Genomic DNA, 19,903 nt, shown 5'->3' with positions numbered 1-19,903 from the left:
TTGGGAAGACTATGTCTCCCGGCTGGCCTGTGAACGCCTCGGGATCCCCCGGGAGGAGCTGGACGAAGTGGCTGGGGAGAGGGAAGTCTGGGCTTCCCTGCTTAGGCTGCTGCCCCCGCGAACCGACCTCGGATAAGCGGAAGAAGATGTATGGATGGATATACATACACATATATATATATATATATATATATATATATATTTGTGTATATATATATATATATATATATATTTGTGTATATATGTATTATATGTATGTGTGTGTACTATGTATGAATATATGTATGAATGCACACACAGGCCAAAGATCCTCTATATGACAGCATCACTCTGCTGTTTTTAAGAACCCACCTGCCAAAACACCAGCCAAAGATCCTGTATATGACAAGTGTGTGATCTGCTTTTTTTTTTTTTTTTTTAACTCCTGGCCCAGTCTGCTGTGTTCTGAAATAAAAATAAAAAACATATTTGCAATATTAATCATTTGAGTGGTATTGTAAAATAATTACATTTTCGTTAGTTATACGTGTTTTACGGTACTTTACGGTCTCATTGGCAGGGGTTTGAATAACGTGTGTTCTCGCGAGAGTAGCCGAGCTGCTAGTTAGCTCCCGTCTACATGACTGCTAAGCGCAGTAGGCAAAGAACCTCACTTTGGACATAGAGATGCCAACCAAACGTGGCAAGTAACGACTGATTTGTGTATTTAATTACCTTTTACTTCAAGCGAGGCCTGGCTGCATGTGTTATTTAACTTTATGTTACACGTGGCTCTCTTGTTTACAATGTTAGCCGAAGCTAGCTAGCAGGTTATCGTTCTCGTTTCGCGGTTTTATGTTTGGGAAAAAAAGCCTTTTAGACAACACACACCTTTAATATACATGCTTACAAGTGTATGGTGCCGAACAAAAAAAATACTTAAAAAGACGGTCTCTAGGCAGCTTATCAATCATATCACCAGGTGACAAGAAGGTGTCAATCAACAGCTAAATCCATCCATTTTTTACCGCTTGTCCCTTTCGGGGTCGCGGGGAGTGCTGGAGCCTATCTCAGCTGCATTCGGGCGGAAGGCGGGGTACACCCTGGACAAGTCACCACCTCATCGCAGGACCAACACAGACAGACAGACAACATTCACACACTAGGGACCATTTAGTGTTGCCAATCAACCTATCCCCAGGTGCATGTCTTTGGAGGTGGGAGGAGCCTATCCCCAGGTGCATGTCTTTGGAGGTGGGAGGAATCATTATCCATTAAACGGACTTGGAAAAATGGACGATGTTCGAAGTGCGTTCCACGCCCAGCTGGCCGCGGTCATGGACTCCCTGCTGGCAGCCGCCGTGTGCCAGATCGGCAAGATCTTTGAAAGCAGCCTGTGCGAGCAGCAGGTGGAGCTGGCGCACAAAACCCGGGAGATCTCCATCCTCCTCGGACGGCTGGACCAAGAGGAGAGGAAAGGCGGGGAGGCTGACCACGCTTTGGACACCTCGACAGGAGCAGGTGGACACAAGCCGACATGATTTGCTACTTATTGATGTCCACTGATGGCTGTTTTCCTCACACAGGGATGCACGCAGAGCCAGATGATGGAAACGACTTCAGTATAAGTGAGCTCAAGACGGAGTTCACATGTCACGATGACCAGGATTTAATAAAGCACACGGTTTGGTGCCATCCTACCTCCTACATCATATATTTAAGAATCTTTCATATTATGTGGCGCCATACTTGCCAGCCTTGAGACCTCAGAATTAGGGAGATATTCAAAATGCCCGCTGGGGGGGGGGGGGGGTGTGTGTGTGTGTGTGTGTGTGTATATATATATATATATATATATATATATATATATATATATAGCTGTAATTGACTGAAATTCAAGTATTTCTTATATATATATATTTATATATATATTAGGGATGTCCGATAATGGCTTTTTTGCCAATATTCCGATATTGTTCAACTCTTAATTACCGATACCGATATATACAGTCGTGGAATTAACACATTATTATGCTTAATTTGGACAACCAGGTATGGTGAAGATAAGGTCCTTTTTAAAAAAAATAATTAAATAAAATAAGGTAAATAAATTAAAAACATTTTCTTGAATAAAAAAGAAATTAAAACAATATAAGAACAGTTACATAGAAACTAGTAATTAATGAAAATGAGTAAAATTAACTGTTAAAGGTTAGTACTATTAGTGGAGCAGCAGCACGCACAATCATGTGTGCTTACGGACTGTATCCCTTGCAGACTGTATTGATATATATTGATATATAATGTAGGAAGCAGAATATTAATAACAGAAAGAAACAACCCTTTTGTGTGAATGAGTGTGAATGGGGAGGGAGGTTTTTTGGGTTGGTGCACTAATTGTAAGTGTATCTTGTGTTTTTTATGTTGATTTAATAAAAAAAAAACGATACCGATAATTTCCGATATTACATTTTAAAGCATTTATCGGCCGATAATATCGGCAGGCCGATATTATCGGACATCTCTAATATATATATATACATATATATATATATATATATATATATATATATATACATATATATATATATAGCTGTAATTCACTGAAATTCAAGTATTTCTTACCGTATTTTTCAGACTATAAGTCGCTCCAGAGTATAAGTCGCACCGGCCGAAAATGCATAATAAAGAAGGAAAAAAACATATATAAGTCGCACTGGAGTATAAGTCGCATTTTTGGGGGAAATGTATTTGATAAAAGCCAACACCAAGAATAGACATTTGAAAGGCAATTTAAAATGTCTAAAGAATAGTGAACAACAGGCTGAATAAGTGTACGTTATATGAGGCATAAATAACCAACTGGTATGTTAACGTAACATATTATGGTAAGAGTCATTCAAATAACTATAACATATAGAACATGCTATACGTTTACCAAACAATCTGTCACTCCTAATCGCTAAATCCCATGAAGTCTTATACGTCTAGTCTCTTACGTGAATGACATCAATAATACCGTAATTTCCGGACTATAAGCCGCACCTGACTATAAGCCGCATCAGCTAAATTTAGGGGAAAATACAGATTGCTCCATATATAAGCCGCACCCGACTATAAGCCGCAGGGTTTTGATGTGTAATTAGCGTAGTATATAGGGGTTCCTGCTACCACGGAGGGGATTGTCGGGACAGAGATGACTGTTTGGGAATGCAAAGCGTCCCATTTATTAACAATAAATCTTTCAATCATTCAATCAAACTTTCACATCTTTGACATGGCGAACAGCATTCGTGCAGAGTACAAATAATACAACGGTGCAAAGTAATACAAAGTGCTCGCCTGTACGTTATCAAAATAACCAGCCTACCGGTATATGAAAAGTCAGTCTTTAATCATTGTGTCATCGTCTTCCTCCTGCGTACTAAAACCACCGAAATCCTCTTCGTCGGTGTCGGAGAAGAACAGGCCGTATATAAGCCGCACCCTTGTATAAGCCGCAGGGACCAGAACAAGGGGAAAAAGTAGCGGCTTATAGTCCGGAAATTACGGTATTTGATATTTTACGCTAATGTGTTAATAATTTCACACATAAGTCGCTCCTGAGTATAAGTCGCACCCCCGGCCAAACTATGAAAAAAACTGCGACTTATAGTCTGAAAAATACGGTATATATGTATATATATATACACACTAGGAGTGTATTTGTATTGAACTGTTTCGGTACGGGGGTTCCAGTTCGGTTCGGAGGTGTACCGAACGAGTTTCCACACGGACATATTAAGTAGCGTAACGCACGTTGTGTAAACAATGCACACCGAGGCACAGCACACGGCATGCTAGCAGCTAAATGGCTACGATAGACTGACCATACGTCCTCTTTTGCGGAGCTGTCAGGGCAGAGTTTCTTAAATGCCTCAAATGTCCGGCATTTTGAGTTAGGGTTGCGTGTTTTTTCAATGTACGTTCAGGGTTAAGAAGGGGTTAAAAACAAAACAAATTGTGCGCGCAGCAGCATTGGTGAGGGAGGGGCAGAGACAGACAGAGAGAGAGAGTTATGATAAACACGCATGTGTCACCAGGCTCTGCTTTTTATCCATAGATTTATCACATTTCATTTTTTATTAACTATAGCAGGGGTGTCAAAAGTGTGCCCCGGAGGCCATTTGCGGCCCACAGCCAATGTTTTAAAGGCCCACGGCACATTCTAAAAATACTATTAAAATAAACAAACACATAACAAAAGTGAAATAAAAAAGCTTAAAGGTTAAATGTAATTTAGAAAAAGTTGCAATGTTGACTAATAAAACAAAGCTGTTTTTTTTCTTTTAAACTGTCATTGCTCAAAACATAATATTGAATCAAAATCAATGTAATAATGAATTATTGACCTATCCAAGGTTCCCATTACTTCACATCAAATATTACACTAAGAAAATTATTTTTGGTTGAAGATTTTGCAAATTTGGTAAATAAATAACCCCAAAATTTATATTTTGCTGTTTTCTTACTGTACCGAAAATGAACCGAACCGTGACCTCTAAACCGAGGTACGTACTGAACCGAAATTTTGGTGTACCATTACACCCCTAATATACACATATATATGTGTATATATATATATATGTATATATATATGTACCAATAGGTACGACAAGTTGATTTTGCATAAGTGCCCCTATAACTTGTATATAAACAGAGAGAGAGTGCTGTAAGTCACTACTTAGGGGAACTGCATTCTTTGGGGAAGTTAAGTGCAATATGATGTTCAAGTTAATACCTCACAGGGAGACCGCATGTGACGATCGAGTACTGGTAGCAGTTACAAGGAAGGCATAAATTAATTCAGAATTGGTTGATGCCCCTCTTGATCTGTCTTGTGTTTGTGTGACTATTTAGTTCTGAGTCAGCGGTGTCACCTGTGTGGGCCACTTTGTTCAGTGAAAACATGTAAGAAGGCTGAAAAATATAGTGATGTAGATGTCAAAGCTTGCATTATTATCCCTGCTCAATTATAACTAAGAGTGTAAGTCCTGATCATAAACATGTTTAGGCTGTGACATTGGATACATTTTAATTGTTCATGACCGATGATTGGCTAGTAACTTTTGAAGATGGTACATTTTTCTTACCACTTCATTAGATCTTATGTTTTGCAAAAGTGTATTCAGTATTTTTGTTTTTGTTTTAGGAAGTTTTTTTTGCAATGTTGAGTCTAATGTGTACATTTACTTTTGTTGCATCGCTCACCGCCTTTATACTTAAAGTCTCCACTGCGAGATTTACCTCACCCACCCTTGGGGTCTTTCATGGTCGAAGTCCCAGAGGGAAGTCCTGTCATTGGAGACCAGAGGAAGACGGGTCCCCTGACTGGCTCACACATCAAAGCCGAATGTAAGTATCAATTTCATTACTAGGCTGATAAGACTTGTTCTAGAGAGATTGTTGTCTCGTGTCTGCAGCGTCTCCCTGGTACCAGGAGAGGCCAATGGCAGACCACCAACCACAACCGGATCAAGCTTCACCCCCATTCCGTTGCTCTCCACCACCTGACCCTAGTCTGGCCCAGCACAGGGACTGGTCATCAGTTTTGGAAGGCACTCGGGGTGAGGCATGTGGTCTGGAGGGCTTGCCGACAAATAGCTTCAGCTGCTCTTCTCCAGCTGGCTCCAGAACTACCACGGACACAACCAAGCTCCGATCCAATACCAGCGCCAAAGAGGATGGCCCTTTTGTGTTCCATGAGAACCAGAACTCCAATCAGAGGTCGGCACATCAGAGTCAACAGGATCAGTCACAGGTTCTCTCTCAATGGGGACGTAGTGGCGACAGGATCGACCCAATTAATTCCAGCAGACAGTCCAATTCCCAGTTGTTGAAAGCTGTACAAGCACACCCACTCAACTTCACCGGAGCTTCCGCCGGAGGAAGCGGGCGACCGTACAACTGCCCGTACTGCACTAAAAGCTTCACCTATCCCTCCCATCATCGCAGACACCTGTTACGCCACACGGGGGTCCGCCTGCACCCCTGTCAGCTCTGCGACAAGAGCTTCCTCACCCCCTCCGAGCTCACCATCCACACTCGCACGCACACCGGCGAGCGGCCCTTTGGTTGCGTCCAGTGCGGCAAGCGCTTTGCCCGCAGCGGCAATCTGAGAGCTCACCAACGAGACGTTCACATGCGGAAAAGACCCTTCGCTTGTGCCAAGTGCGGAAAGAGGTTCGCCCACAGAGGGGACCTGAGGGTGCACAATGACAGGATGCACCAAGGGGATCTGTTCTACACGGCAGAGCAACAGGAACCACACATTGGCCCCAATCCGACTTGAAGTCTTGATGGTCACTTAGTAGTATTGATTGTCAATACCCAACCACTGATCTATAAGTGCTAAATTGACTGACACCATCCAAGCGATTTTCTTATACTGAGAATTGAGTCGTCTTAATGTATTCCTTGTGCTTCACTTCAATTATGCATCCGACAGTACATCAATGATACCTGCTCACTTTTCTATGACCGTGCTTCCGATTCATTATTTTGTATTAGTGCATATAAAGAAAATACAGGACTGTCTCAGAAAATTAGAATATTGTGATAAAGTCCTTTATTTTCTGTAATGCAACTAAAACATGAAAATGTCATACATTCTGGATTCATTACACATCAACTGAAATATTGCAAGCCTTTTATTATTTTAATATTGCTGATTATGGCATACAGCTTAAGAAAACTCAAAAATCCCATCTCCTTTCCTCAGACCAAGTAAAAAATAAAGATTTATAACAGCAAAACAAAATCAAACATTTGAAAATGTCAATTAATGCACTAAGTACTTGGTTGGGAATCCTTTTGCACGGATTACTGCACCAATGCGGCGTGGCATGGAGGCAATCAGCCTGTGGCATTGCTGAGGTGTTATGGATGCCCAGGATGCTTCAATAGCGGCCTTTAGCTCATTTGCAGTATTGGGTCTGGTGTCTTTCAGCTTCTTCTTCACAATACCCCACAAATTATCTATGGGGTTCAGGTCAGGGGAGTTGGCAGGCCAATCAAGGACATTAATGCCATGGTCAGTACACCAGTCACTGGTGGTTTTGGCACTGCTGGATCATGCTGGAAAATGAAATCATCATCTCCATAGAGCTTTTCAACAGATGGAAGCATGTACTGCTGTAAAATGTCTTGGTACACAGCTGCATTGACTCTGGACTTGATGAAACACAGTGGACCAACACCAGCAGCTGACATGGCTCCCAAAACCATTGCTGACTGTGGGAACTTCACACTGGATTTCAAGCAACTTAGATTTTGCTCCTCTCCAGCCTTCCTCCAGACTCTAGCGCCTTGACTTCCAAATGAAATACAAAACTTGCTTTCGTCTGAAAACAGGACTCTGGACCACTCTGCAACTGTCCAGTGCTTCTTTTTCATAGCCCCATTCGGACGCTTCTTCCTTGTCTTGAGTTCAGGAGTGGCTTGGCCATGGGAATACGGCTACATGCTTCCATCTGTTGAAAAGCTTTATGGAGATGATGATTTCATTTTCCAGCATGATCCAGCAGTACCAAAACCAGCAGTAACTGGTGTACTGACCATGGCATTACTGTCCTCCATTGGCCTGCCAACTCCCCTGACCTGAACCCCATAGATAATTTGTGGGGTATTGTGAAGAAGAAGCTGAAAGACACCAGAACCAATAATGCAAAGAGCTATAGGCCGCTATTGAAGCATCCTGGGCATCCATAACACCTCAGCAATGCCACAGGCTGATTGCCTCCATGCCACGCCGCATTGGTGCAGTAATCCGTGCAAAAGGATTCCCAACCAAGTACTGAGTGCATGAATTGACATTTTCAAATGTTTGATTTTGTTTTGCTGTTATAAATCTTTATTTTTTACTTGGTCTGAGGAAATATTCTAATTTTTTGAGATGGGATTTTTGAGTTTTCTTAAGCTGTATGCCATAATCAGCAATATTAAAATATTAAAAGGCTTGCAATATTTCAGTTGATGTGTAATGAATCCAGAATGTATGACATTTCCATGTTTTTAGTTGCACTACAGAAAATAAAGAACTTTATCACAATATTCTAATTTTGTATATGTATTAACCTTCTGGAAAATGTCCTGCAGATTTAGGTGAAGTATATTTTGAGTTTAATACTGTCAGGTTCAAACACTGATGACATCTATTAAACAGACGAGAAGCAAGGAATCATGCAGAGACAGAGTTAAATTTGGCTCAATTGAGGAGACACGTTTTTTGGGCTGTATTCTAGTTACAGATCCAAACTACGTTCTAAAATTCCAGCCCACATGCTTCCTCTATTTATTTGGGAGGTCCCTGGTTACATCACTGGAGCTGTCGCTGAGGGAAGGGGGTAATCTCGACAGCTCCAGTTAGACACAATATATGATTATACAAAAATGCAAATGTGCTGACAGTCGTGATATCGCCCTGTCTCTGCTTTGTCTGCGTCACGGTACTCGATGTTCGGCCTTGGCAGTCAGCAGGCCGATTCTGGAAACAAACACTGATACAAGACTGGCTTGCAATCTTTTGGATTGCCAGCTTTGCACAGAAAGAAAAATACAATTTCAGCACAATTGATAATAACTATAGCAACGGCCCTTAAGCATAAGAGTTGTGTGATAATATATACATCATTATTCTAACAAATACTGACATACAATATTTAACTTTATGCTCTATTGTGTACTGTAGCAGAAAGGACTTGGCCGTGCTCTTGTAATGTCATTCGCGCCATCACCACCAGGAGGCAGCATTACGTTACACTAGTTATTCATTGTTGTGCTGCTTGTCTGTAGAAGTTAAATAGAAGATGTTGTCCTCAGCACGTTTTACACTGTGACCTACATTTTTCAGACATTTTCCCCTGATCCTTGCACAAATTTTCACATTTGTCAGCATCAAACGTCTCTCGTAGTTCATCTGCAAACAAGACGTCCTCATGTCTTTATGTGACTGATAGAAAATGTGGCTGCTGTCTGATTTTTGATTGACATGATATATATATTTTGCAATCATAAAATAGTTACAAAGAAATAGTCTTGACCATGCAATCATTTAAAAACAGTTCATAAGTTGTGGTGTTGTTTATATCTTAAGCGTGTTCCTGATGTGGCCACAATTCCACCTTGAAGGTATGTTTGGATGACATTGGTGTCTCACTTTGACACATTCTGAGCAGGAATTATGACTGTTTTCCCCCGGCAGGCTAAAGAGACTTGGATGGATACCACAGTAGCAACATTACTTCTCCTCTTCCCTGAGGCTCACCCTATATCTCTGTTGATGGCTTCCTCTGGTCTCCAGATAAACTACAAAGTGAGGTAAACATTTGTTTCAATTGATTACATTTACATTTGATTATGTTTGTATCACTCTAATAAGGTCAATTTCAGAACTACAAATACGGCATGTTCACAGTGCATCTGGAAAGTATTCCCAGCACTTCATTTTTTCCAAATATTATGTTACAGCCTTATTCTAAAATTGAATACATTTGTTTTTGTCCTTTAAATTCTGCCGACAATACCCCTTAATGACAATGTCAAAACAATTTGTTTTTAAATGAGCAAATGTTTTAAAACTATGCATGTACATAAGTATTCACTGCACTTTGTTGACGCACCTTGTATCTTTGGGCAGTTTGACCCATTCCTCTTTGCAGCAGCTCTTATATTTTTATAGCACTTTTTTCTCTTGAGACTCAAAGCGCTTTACATAGTTAAACCCATTATCTACATCTTTAAGCTACATTTAAAGCAGTGTAGGTGGCACGGAGCAGGTGGGCAAAGTGTCTTGCTCAAGGATGTTAGAAGCGGTAATTGAACCTGGAACCCTCGAGTTGCTGGCACGGCCGATCTACCAACTGAGCCACAAGGCCAATAAGAGACGTTGGTTTTCATCCAGGATGTCTCTGTACATTGCTGCATTCATCTTTCCCTCTATCCTGACTAGTCTCCCGGTCCCTGTCGCTGAAAAAACACCCCCACAGCATGATGCTGCCACCACCATGCTTCACTGCAGGGATGGTATTGGCCTGGTCCGAGAGTCTTTTAGATGCATTTTGGCAAACTTTTTACTAAGAAATGGCTTCCGTCTGATTGGTGGACTGCTGCAGATATGGATGTCCTTCTGGAAGGTTCTCCTCTCTCCACAGAGGAATGCTGTAGCTCTTACAGAGTGACCATCAGGTTATTGGCCAACTCCCTGACTAGACTAAGATAAATGCAGCCATGTACATACACATCCTGGATGAAAACCAACACTTCCCATTCACCCTGATGGACCTTGAGATAGATAGATAGATAGATAGATAGATAGATAGATAGATAGATAGATAGATAGATAGTACTTTATTGATACCTTCAGGAGAGTTCCCTCAGGAAAATTAGAGGTGCTGCAAAGAGGAATGGGCAAAACTGACTAAAAAGAGGCGTGCCAAGCTTGTGGCATCGTGTTCAAAACGACTTGAGGCTGTAATTGCTGCCAAAAGTGCATCAACAAAGTATTGAGAAAAGGCTGTGAATACTTATGTACCTGTGATTTTCTTTTTAAATTGTTTTTAATACATTTGCAAAATAAAAATGGGTAATTGTCTGTAGAATTTTAAAGACAGAAATGAATGTATTCCATTTTGAAATAACGCTGTAACACAGATGTCTGCAACCTGCGGCTTTTTAGCGCCCCCCTCGTGATCCCCTGAAGCATTTTTTTTTTTTTGTCTTTGTCCTGTCCAGCTTCTCACGCAAATCATATAGTAGATGTAGATGCCCATATCGGCTGTTCAGATTTACTTTACAAAAGAGAAGTGTAGGATACTTCTCTTGTTGCCTTATTTGTATTTGACTTTATTAAATGTATTTATATTATCATTTGGTGCAGCCGGGCCAGAGCAGGAGGGGATAGGAAGAGACAAAAAGGAGGACAGAGGTGGAAATTGTGGGGACAAGAGGGGGATTAGACAGAGAGACAAAAACAACAACAGCAAACACAACAATAACAACAATAGAGCAACATCCGCAAATAGGATAAGTACAAATATGATGGTGAAAGTGATAGCAAAGAAGCAGTTAGCAAGATAATTAATAATACAGAAATGACAATGAGCATTATTACACTGCAGAAATACAAATACCAATAGAAAATGCGCTATTGATAATGAACAATACCAATAGTTTACCTCTATTATCAACAATACAGTTGTTCAAATGCAACAATACATATATGTAATGATAACTAGAGATACAAAAGAATGCAGAAAAATGGAGGGGAAGAAAGAGAAGCAACATATATGAACCTTGTAGATTGTTATAGTAAAACTAGGTTAAGCTTTGTCAGTGTGCCATGTGTTATCCAGTTTACCCTAGGGCAGCAACGTTCATTTATGTTTGATGAAACGTGATTATGTGCATGAGTGTATGTGTGCATATGTACAGTATGTGTATATGTGTGTTTGTACAGTGAATGTATATGTACAGTATGTGTATATGTGTGTTTGTACAGTGAATGTATATGTACAGTATGTGTATATGTATGTTTGTACAGTGAATGTATATGTACAGTATGTGTATATGTATGTTTGTACAGTGAATGTATATGTACATGTATGTGTATATGTGTGTTTGTACAGTGAATGTATATGTACAGTATGTGTATATGTATGTTTGTACAGTGAATGTATATGTACAGTATGTGTATATGTGTGTTTGTACAGTGAATGTATATGTACAGTATATGTATATGTATGTTTGTACAGTCAATGTATATGTACAGTATGTGTATGTATGTTTGTACAGTGAGTGTATATGTACAGTATGTGTATATGTATGTTTGTACAGTGAATGTATATGTACAGTATGTCCCTGGAGCTTTTAAAAAATGTATGAAAATAGAAAAAGATGGGGGGAAAATTTATTTTTGTTTTAATATGATTTCTGTGAGAGGACAACATGACACAAACCTCCCTAATTATTATAAGTCCCAGTGTTTATATTAAACATGATTCTCTGATGAAAGTATTTGGCGAGCGCCATTTTGTCCTACTAATTTTTGCGGTCCTAGACCTCACCGTAGTTTGTTTAAATGTGTAACTTTCTTCAACGATGCCACAGAAAGACATGTTTTATGCCACTCCTTCTTTGTCTCATGTTGTCCACCAAACGTTTTATGCTGTGCGTGAATGCACAAAGGTGAACTTTGTTGATGTCATTGACTTGTGTGGAGTGCTAATCAGGCATATTTGGTCCGTGCATGACTGCAAGCTAATCGATGCTAACATGCTATTCAGGCTAGCTTTATGTACGTATTGCATCGTTATGCCTCGTTTGTAGCTATATTTGAGTTCATTTTAACTTCCTTTACTTATGTCCTCTGTGTATTTCATTTATATTTGCATTTCTCATGACACATTAGCTGTATGTAATATTGGCTGCATTTCTCATAGTTTGTGTGCCGTTATAGACCACAGCAAACATTACCCAACTTACCAAAGATTGTTATAAATCCATTATAAGAAGACAGCTTGCCATTTCCTTTAACTTGGACACACACATCTATACCTTTGGCCATTCTAAGACAGTCATTTAGAAGAGTTAGTTCACCCCCTGAGAAGCCTGCGTTTTCTAATGTTTTCCAATGTTGTAGTATTTGGTGAACATCGTTTTGTCCAGTGACGTGCGGCCACTAGGGCAGGTGAGGCCCGATCATGGAAAGAATTTTTTTTTTAAAAGAAAATTTTTTTAAAAAATTGTTACATGTATTCAGTGATTATACTATAAAGTTATTTTCCATTTAACTTCACCAGTTTTAGATTATTTTTATTCAAAATCGCTGAATTTTCACATTTGCCATTCAAATAGTGAGAAGAGACGGTGCGGAGATCAGCAGCCAGTTGAGGGACGTCACTCAGTTGTGCCTCACCATGGATTGCGCAATGACTGGGCTAACTGCTGGCCTGCTGTGCAGTGAGACCGTATTGCTATATGAATTATATTATACATGTCCATAGTTTAGTTAGCTGAGGTATATAATGTACAGTGTATTTTGTCAACAACTATATGTGTGTAACGTATTTCTTGTGCTGAGCAATCATAAAACTGCTGCGAAGACGCACTGGCTGAGGCTCGCAGTAATCCCGCCTCCTTGTGCCGGTTAATGCACCCCCCGACGGGAGCGCCACACCAACCAAAGCCCACACCCAAACCCTCCACGTGCAAGACCGAATCCACCCAAAAAAAGTCCCTTAACAAGAAGCCAAAAAGTGCAAAAACAACAATGCTCGCGCCGGAGGAGCCGTGAACAGGGACACAACATTAGGTACACCTGCAGACTGCAGCACGGATTCCTTATTTCATTCATTCACAACTCCTCCAACACGAACACCACTGTTCCCGCACTTATAAGTAAAGGTAAGACCATAATAACGTTTTTTTTAATTAAATGTGCTTTTTTGTGTGCTACAGTTTGTATGTGTAAAGTTAAAGTTAAGTTAAAGTACCAATGATTGTCACACACACACTAGGTGTGGTGAAAGTTGTCCTCTGCATTTGACCCATCCCTTGATCACCCCCTGGCAGGTGAGGGGAGCAGTGGGCAGCAGCGGCGCCGCGCCCGGGAATCATTTTTGGTGATTTAACCCCCAATTCCAACCCTTGATGCTGAGTGCCAAGCAGGGAAGAATGCTGGTATGAGCTTTTAAACATAACCCGTAAACTGCTGCCGATCAAATGGTGAATAAGATACTCTTTAGGGTTCATATGTTTGTAAATCTGACTGTGATGAAGTCAGTGCCTCACCAGCCATGAACCTCACCGCACGTCACTGGTTTTGTCCTACTAATTTCGGCGGTTCTTGAACTCACCATAGTGTGGACTGTGATGCAACAGTTTGTTTACATGTAAAATCTTCCACTCCTTCTTTGTCTCATTTTGTCCACCAAAAGTTTTGCACTGTGCCTGAATGCACAAAGGTGAGCTTTGTTGATGTTATTGACTTGTTGGAGTGCTAATCAGGCATATTTGGTCAGTGCATGACTGCAAGCTAATCAATGCTAACATGCTATTTAGGCTAGCTGTATGTACATTTTGCATCATTATGCTTCATTTGTAGCTATATTTAACATGCTATAAATGTAAAAATGTGTAGAATAAATATTACATTTCAACATTTCTGTCAACGAAGATTTGTGACAGCCTGCGACACATAGTCATTGTGATAGTAGGCTAATGTAGAAACTTCCATCATGTGTTGACTTCATTATATCACTTATAGAAGGCTTTTAATTTTTTGCGGCTCCAGAAAATATTTTTCTTTTGTATTTTTGGTCCAATATGGCTCTCTCAACATTTTGCGTTGCCGACCCCTGCTGTAACACAACAAAATGTGGGACAAGTGAAGCGCTGTGAATACTTTCCGGATGCACTGTGTACAGTAAGTTCATTGAACAAGTGAACCGTAAAGCCCAATACTGACGCGTATTTGAGTACTGTTGTGTGCGTGTGAGTAGGCAGGGCTCACGGTGGCTTTGCAGTATTTTCTGTTTATACATTTATTTATATGTAATCTCCTTTCTGCTCTAAGCTGCTTTGCAGCAGGAGGAGAGGCAACAAATGAACAAGTGACCACATGGAAGGAGGGAAATAGAGCAAATCATAGCAGACCATTTATCAATACAATAATGTTTCCCTCTGGCATTGAGTAATAGCAGTTAATGGGGTTTAATGGCTACACAGCCTGTTCCTTCAGTGCAGGTTGATATGGCGTAATAAGGTGTCAATATTAGTGCTCACAGTGAACATGTCATAATCATGCTTCTCCTGTACGGCTATAGAGTATAATGTGCTCTGTTTCTATTTGTTTCTCGCCCTCTGGCTGATGCCTTAATTCACCAGGGATGTAGAAAAACCTTTGAGCCATTGTGTCATTTCATCACCATTCTGTAGTCCCTCCAGGTGTAAAATGATCGCCAGTTATTGCTCCCTTCTCCCAAATATGTCACGCTGGTGTGAAATGACAGAGACTATTTTACCCATAATCCACAGCAACACCATTCTAAGCATGGTCTACATTTGCTTTAATATAGCTCACCCTCTGGTGCATTTTATGTGTTGACGCCAATGCTCGGGGGCTTCTGATTATAATCTGCGTGTCCCCTGTCCCCTGGGACTTTAGCTTTTATGTGGCCAGCCTTGACTGTTGTGAAACCCCTCTTTAAAGGATTACCACGCTGCCCCCGCTCAGGGCCCATCCAGTGTCTGCCGATGGCATTTCATGTGCTAATATTGGGAGACTTGCTCTTAATTATCTTATTGATGAGTAGTCAGAAAATAATACCTTTTTAATTTAATATAGTCAAGATGTTTGAGCGATTCATCCGAGAAAAGCACTCCCTTGGATCAGGGGTCGGCAACCCAAAACGTTGAGAGAGCCATATTGGACCAAACATACAAAAAACAAATCTGTCTGGAACCGCAAAAAATGAAAAGCCGTATATAAGTTTTATAATGAAGGCAACACATGACGTAAGTGTCTATATTAGCTATAATAGCCTACTATCAAAATGACAATGTGTCGCAGGCTGAAGCAAATCTTCGTTGACAGAAATGTTCAAATGTAATATTTATTCTACACATTTTTACAACATTAGTAAATCAGAGACTACTCAGAAGGTGAGATAACTCCTGGAAATGACTGTCTTACAATGGTCAAAGGTATAGATGTGTGTGTCCAAGTTAAAGGAAACGGCAGGGTGTCTTCTTTTAATAGATTTATTACAATCTTCGGCAAGCTAGGTAACGTTTGCTGTGGTCTGGAACAACATGGCACACAAACAACTATCTGAAATGCAGCCAATATTACATATTGATAATTAAAGTTAAAGTAGCAATGATTGCATTTGACCCATCACCCTTGATCACCCCCTGGGAGGCGAGGGGAGCAATGGGCAGCAGCGGTGGCTGCGCCCGGGAATCAATTTTGGTGATTTAACCCCCAATTCCAACCCTTGATGCTGAGTGCCAAGCAGGGAGGTAATGGCTCCCATTTTTATAGTCTTTGGTATGACTCGGCCGGGGTTTGAACTCACAACCTACCGTTCTCAGGCCACTGAGTAGGTTAAAGAGTCGTTGTCAACATAATGTGTCATGAGACATGTAAATATAATTTATACCGTATTTTTCGCGCTATAAGTCGCAGTTTTTTTCATAGTTTGGCCGGGGGTGCGACTTATACCGTAATTTCCGGACTATAAGCCGCACCTGACTATAAGCCGCATCAGCTAAATTTAGGGGAAAATACAGATTGCTCCATATATAAGCCGCACCCGACTATAAGCCGCAGGGTTTTGATGTGTAATTAGCGTAGTATATAGGGGTTCCTGCTACCACGGAGGGGATTGTCGGGACAGAGATGACTGTTTGGGAATGCAAAGCGTCCCATTTATTAACAATAAATCTTTCAATCATTCAATCAAACTTTCACATCTTTGACATGGCGAACAGCATTCGTGCAGAGTACAAATAATACAACGGTGCAAAGTAATACAAAGTGCTCGCCTGTACGTTATCAAAATAACCAGCCTACCGGTATATGAAAAGTCAGTCTTTAATCATTGTGTCATCGTCTTCCTCCTGCGTACTAAAACCACCGAAATCCTCTGCGTCGGTGTCGGAGAAGAACAGGCCGTATATAAGCCGCACCCTTGTATAAGCCGCAGGGACCAGAACAAGGGGAAAAAGTAGCGGCTTATAGTCCGGAAATTACGGTACTCAGGAGCGACTTATGTGTGAAATGATTAACACATTAGCGTAAAATATCAAATAATATTATTGATGTCATTCACGTAAGAGACTGGACGTATAAGATTTCATGGGATTTAGCGATTAGGAGTGACAGATTGTTTGGTAAACATATAGCATGTTCTATATGTTATAGTTATTTGAATGACTCTTACCATAATATGTTACGTTAACATACCAGGCACCTTCTCAGTTGGTTATTTATGCCTCATATAACATACACTTATATACTCTGAAAAATACGGTATACAAAGAGGATAAAAGTAAAGGAAATTAAATGATCTCAAATATAGCTACAAATGAAGCATAATGATGCAAAATGTACATACAGCTAGCCTAAATAGCATGTTAGCATTGATTAGCTTGCAGTCATGCGCTGACCAAGTATGCCTGATTAGCACTCCCAACAAGTCAATAACATCAACAAAGCTCACCTTTGTGCATTCACGCACAGTACAAAACTTTTGGTGGACAAAATGAGACAAAGAAGGAGTGGAAGATTTTACATGTAAACAAACTGTTACGTCACAGTCCACACCATGGTGAGTTCAAGAACCGCCGAAATTAGTAGGACAAAACGCTGTTCACCAAATACTGTCATCAGTGAAGCATACACACAAACATATTCAACAGTGGTAGTTCTAACAATTCTGAAGGTTTGTGTCATGTTTGTCCTCAAACAAAAAACATACTAAAGCAAAAAAAATATTCCCCCCCCCATCTTTTTCCATTTCTAATCTTTTTTTAAAAAATGCTCCAAGGAGCCACTAGGGCGGTACTAAAGAGCTGCATGCTGGTTGTTGACCCCCGCCTTAGATTAAGAGCATCTCTTTTAGGGGAAGGTTTAAATGTAGCCTTTCTAAGTTCTTGCATTTTTCCCCCAAGTGTTTACTCAAATGTCCGCTTTCACTACATCAGCTGGTCAAAGGTTGCTAAACGACCTGTGACACCAACATCTGGTCAAAAATAATTGCAGGCGTGTTCTTCCCCCTCGAATACCTCCACTTATCCACTTGTCTTTGCCAGAAACTCTTTTCTAGGATCCAGATTGGAGTTCTTTAGAGGCCAGCACCCAGACTTGTGACTAATGTGAGCACACGTTGTTCACTCCAGGGGCACGTCCATGTAAGAGTGACGTTGATTGTTACAGTCGCCAAGGTAACACGAGCATGTGTGGCTTGAAGGCTGCATGTCTAACAGGCTCGGTGGCTACAGGAGGTCATGGCAGGTATTGGTGAGTCAACAAGGACAAGCTGCACTCAATCACTCTTTTTAGACAAACCTGACACAAGCTAGAGCAACAAGATGGCTTATTGTGTGTCATATTGTAAATTGTTGCTCTTCTGGGATATTTTTGACCTGCCAAGAGACATTTTCTTTTTTATCATTAACCTCTATGCCACGGGTGTCCAAACCTTTTAACTTTGGAGCCGCATTGGGCTAAATAATATTTGGCCGGGGGCTGAAAACTGACTGTGTGTATGTATGGAACTTTAACAAATAGACCAAAATCAAATTTGTTCTAAAGCAGGTCTGGGCAATTATTTTGACTCGGGGGGCCAAATTCAGAGAAAAAAATGTGTCTGGTGGCCGGTATGTCTATTTTTTGGAACACTAATACAAAAACTCACAATAATGTCTGATTGAATGCTAAAAACGTTATGACAGACCACCTTAAAACCTCCTAAGACCCAAGCTGTTTGTTTACATGCTTTTTTAATTTCTCTTTGCTATTTGGGCTTATTGGACCCTAATTAGAATAAAAACTAAGAATCATCTTTTGATATGATGTACTTAGTCCATATGTAACAAACGTGTACTTCATGTTTAGTGACATGCTAATTCTTATTTTTACACTTTTTTCCCCCAAATTCCATTGTATGTTATACTCTTCTGACACCACCAGATGGCAGTATAAGTGTCCACATAAGCGGCCATAAGACCCCAATTCAGTAGTGGACACTATTTTGGAAATAAGAGCTAAAAGGTGCTGTCCACGCATGTGGCCAACTAAGGCCTTTAGAGCAGGGGTGTCAAAGTCAAATACAGAGTGGGCCAAAATGTAAAACTGAACAAAGCCGCGGGCCAAGGTTGAACAAATTAACCTTTTAATAGGGACCCAAACAAGTTTTGCATTGAATATTGAACAAGCAAGGCTTATATAACTTTATAGTGACATGCAAGATCCAGTTTCAAATAATAATAATAATAATTAAAAAATATCAATGGCATATCAAATACAATTTAAATAAAACTTGAATGCCTCTTTTCTATTTGCAGCCTTCTGAGGTAAATATCAACATTAACTTTTTCCACAGGCTAATACATTTGAAAATAAAATGAAAATGAATAAAGCAACCATTCAGGACTTTAAACTGCTCAGTTTGCAACACACTGATCTAATCTGATGTGCCCAAGCCAGATACCTGACATCTTTTCTTGGATGCTAGTTCATTCATGTCGGGGCTCAGGCTTTGAGCTGAGGCAACCTTCATTATCCAACCAAGCTGTTCATCAGTCATTATATCTCGTAGTCCACCCGGACCACAGTCTTGGGGGCGTGCCTTAAAGGCACTGCCTTTAACGTCATCTACGAGCTGTTGTCACGTCCGCTTTTCATCCATTCTAACAACGTGCCGGCCCAGTCACAAGTTATATGCGGCTTCTGTACACACACACACGTGAATGCAACGCATACTTGATCAACAGTGATACAGGTTACACTAAGGGTGGATGTATAAACAACTTTAATACTGTTAGAAATATACGCCACACTGTGAATCCACACCAAACAAGAATGACAAACACATTTCACAACACAACAGAACAAATACCCAGAACCCTTTGCAGCATTAACTCTTCCGGGACGCTACAAAATACACCCCCCGCTACCACCACACACACACACACACACCTTGTAGCGTCCCGGAAGAGCTGCAAAGGGTTCTGGGTATTTGTTCTGTTGTGTTTATGATGTGTTACGGTGCGGATGTTCTCCCGAAATGTTTGTCATTCTTGTTTGGTGTGGGTTCACAGTGTGGCGTATATTTGTATCAGTGTTAAAGTTGTTTATATGTCCACCCTCAGTGTGACCTGT

At 40.5% G+C, this 19,903-nt stretch overlaps 2 protein-coding genes across 3 annotated transcripts in view; both read left to right on the top strand.

Moving 5' to 3' along the window:
* Window positions 1–594: 594 nt before the first annotated feature.
* LOC133647709 (zinc finger protein 691-like) lies at window positions 595–6,596 on the top strand. Its single transcript, XM_062043393.1, has 4 exons — window positions 595–1,500; window positions 1,566–1,663; window positions 5,247–5,373; window positions 5,442–6,596. Exons 1-4 carry the CDS (start codon window positions 1,185–1,187, stop codon window positions 6,308–6,310), a joined length of 1,410 nt encoding a protein of 469 aa, XP_061899377.1. The 5' UTR covers window positions 595–1,184; the 3' UTR covers window positions 6,311–6,596.
* A 2,724-nt stretch (window positions 6,597–9,320) lies between these two features.
* Window positions 9,321–19,903, top strand: part of LOC133648219 (serine/threonine-protein phosphatase 2A 55 kDa regulatory subunit B gamma isoform) — a 68,617-nt gene continuing 58,034 nt past the window's right edge. Inside the window, exons 1-2 of one of the 2 annotated variants that reach the window (XM_062044084.1) lie at window positions 12,900–13,419; window positions 13,588–13,695. The gene's annotated coding sequence lies outside the window, so the exon portion shown is untranslated. Of the gene's footprint in view, window positions 9,337–12,899; window positions 13,420–13,587; window positions 13,696–19,903 lie in introns of those variants that run through there. The other variant, XM_062044085.1, reaches the window with a different exon arrangement.

The sequence above is a fragment of the Entelurus aequoreus genome, linkage group LG04 (genome assembly GCF_033978785.1).
Source record: "Entelurus aequoreus isolate RoL-2023_Sb linkage group LG04, RoL_Eaeq_v1.1, whole genome shotgun sequence".
NCBI classification, from domain to species: Eukaryota; Metazoa; Chordata; class Actinopteri; order Syngnathiformes; family Syngnathidae; genus Entelurus; species Entelurus aequoreus.
This window is presented reverse-complemented; position numbering and strand designations above follow the sequence as displayed.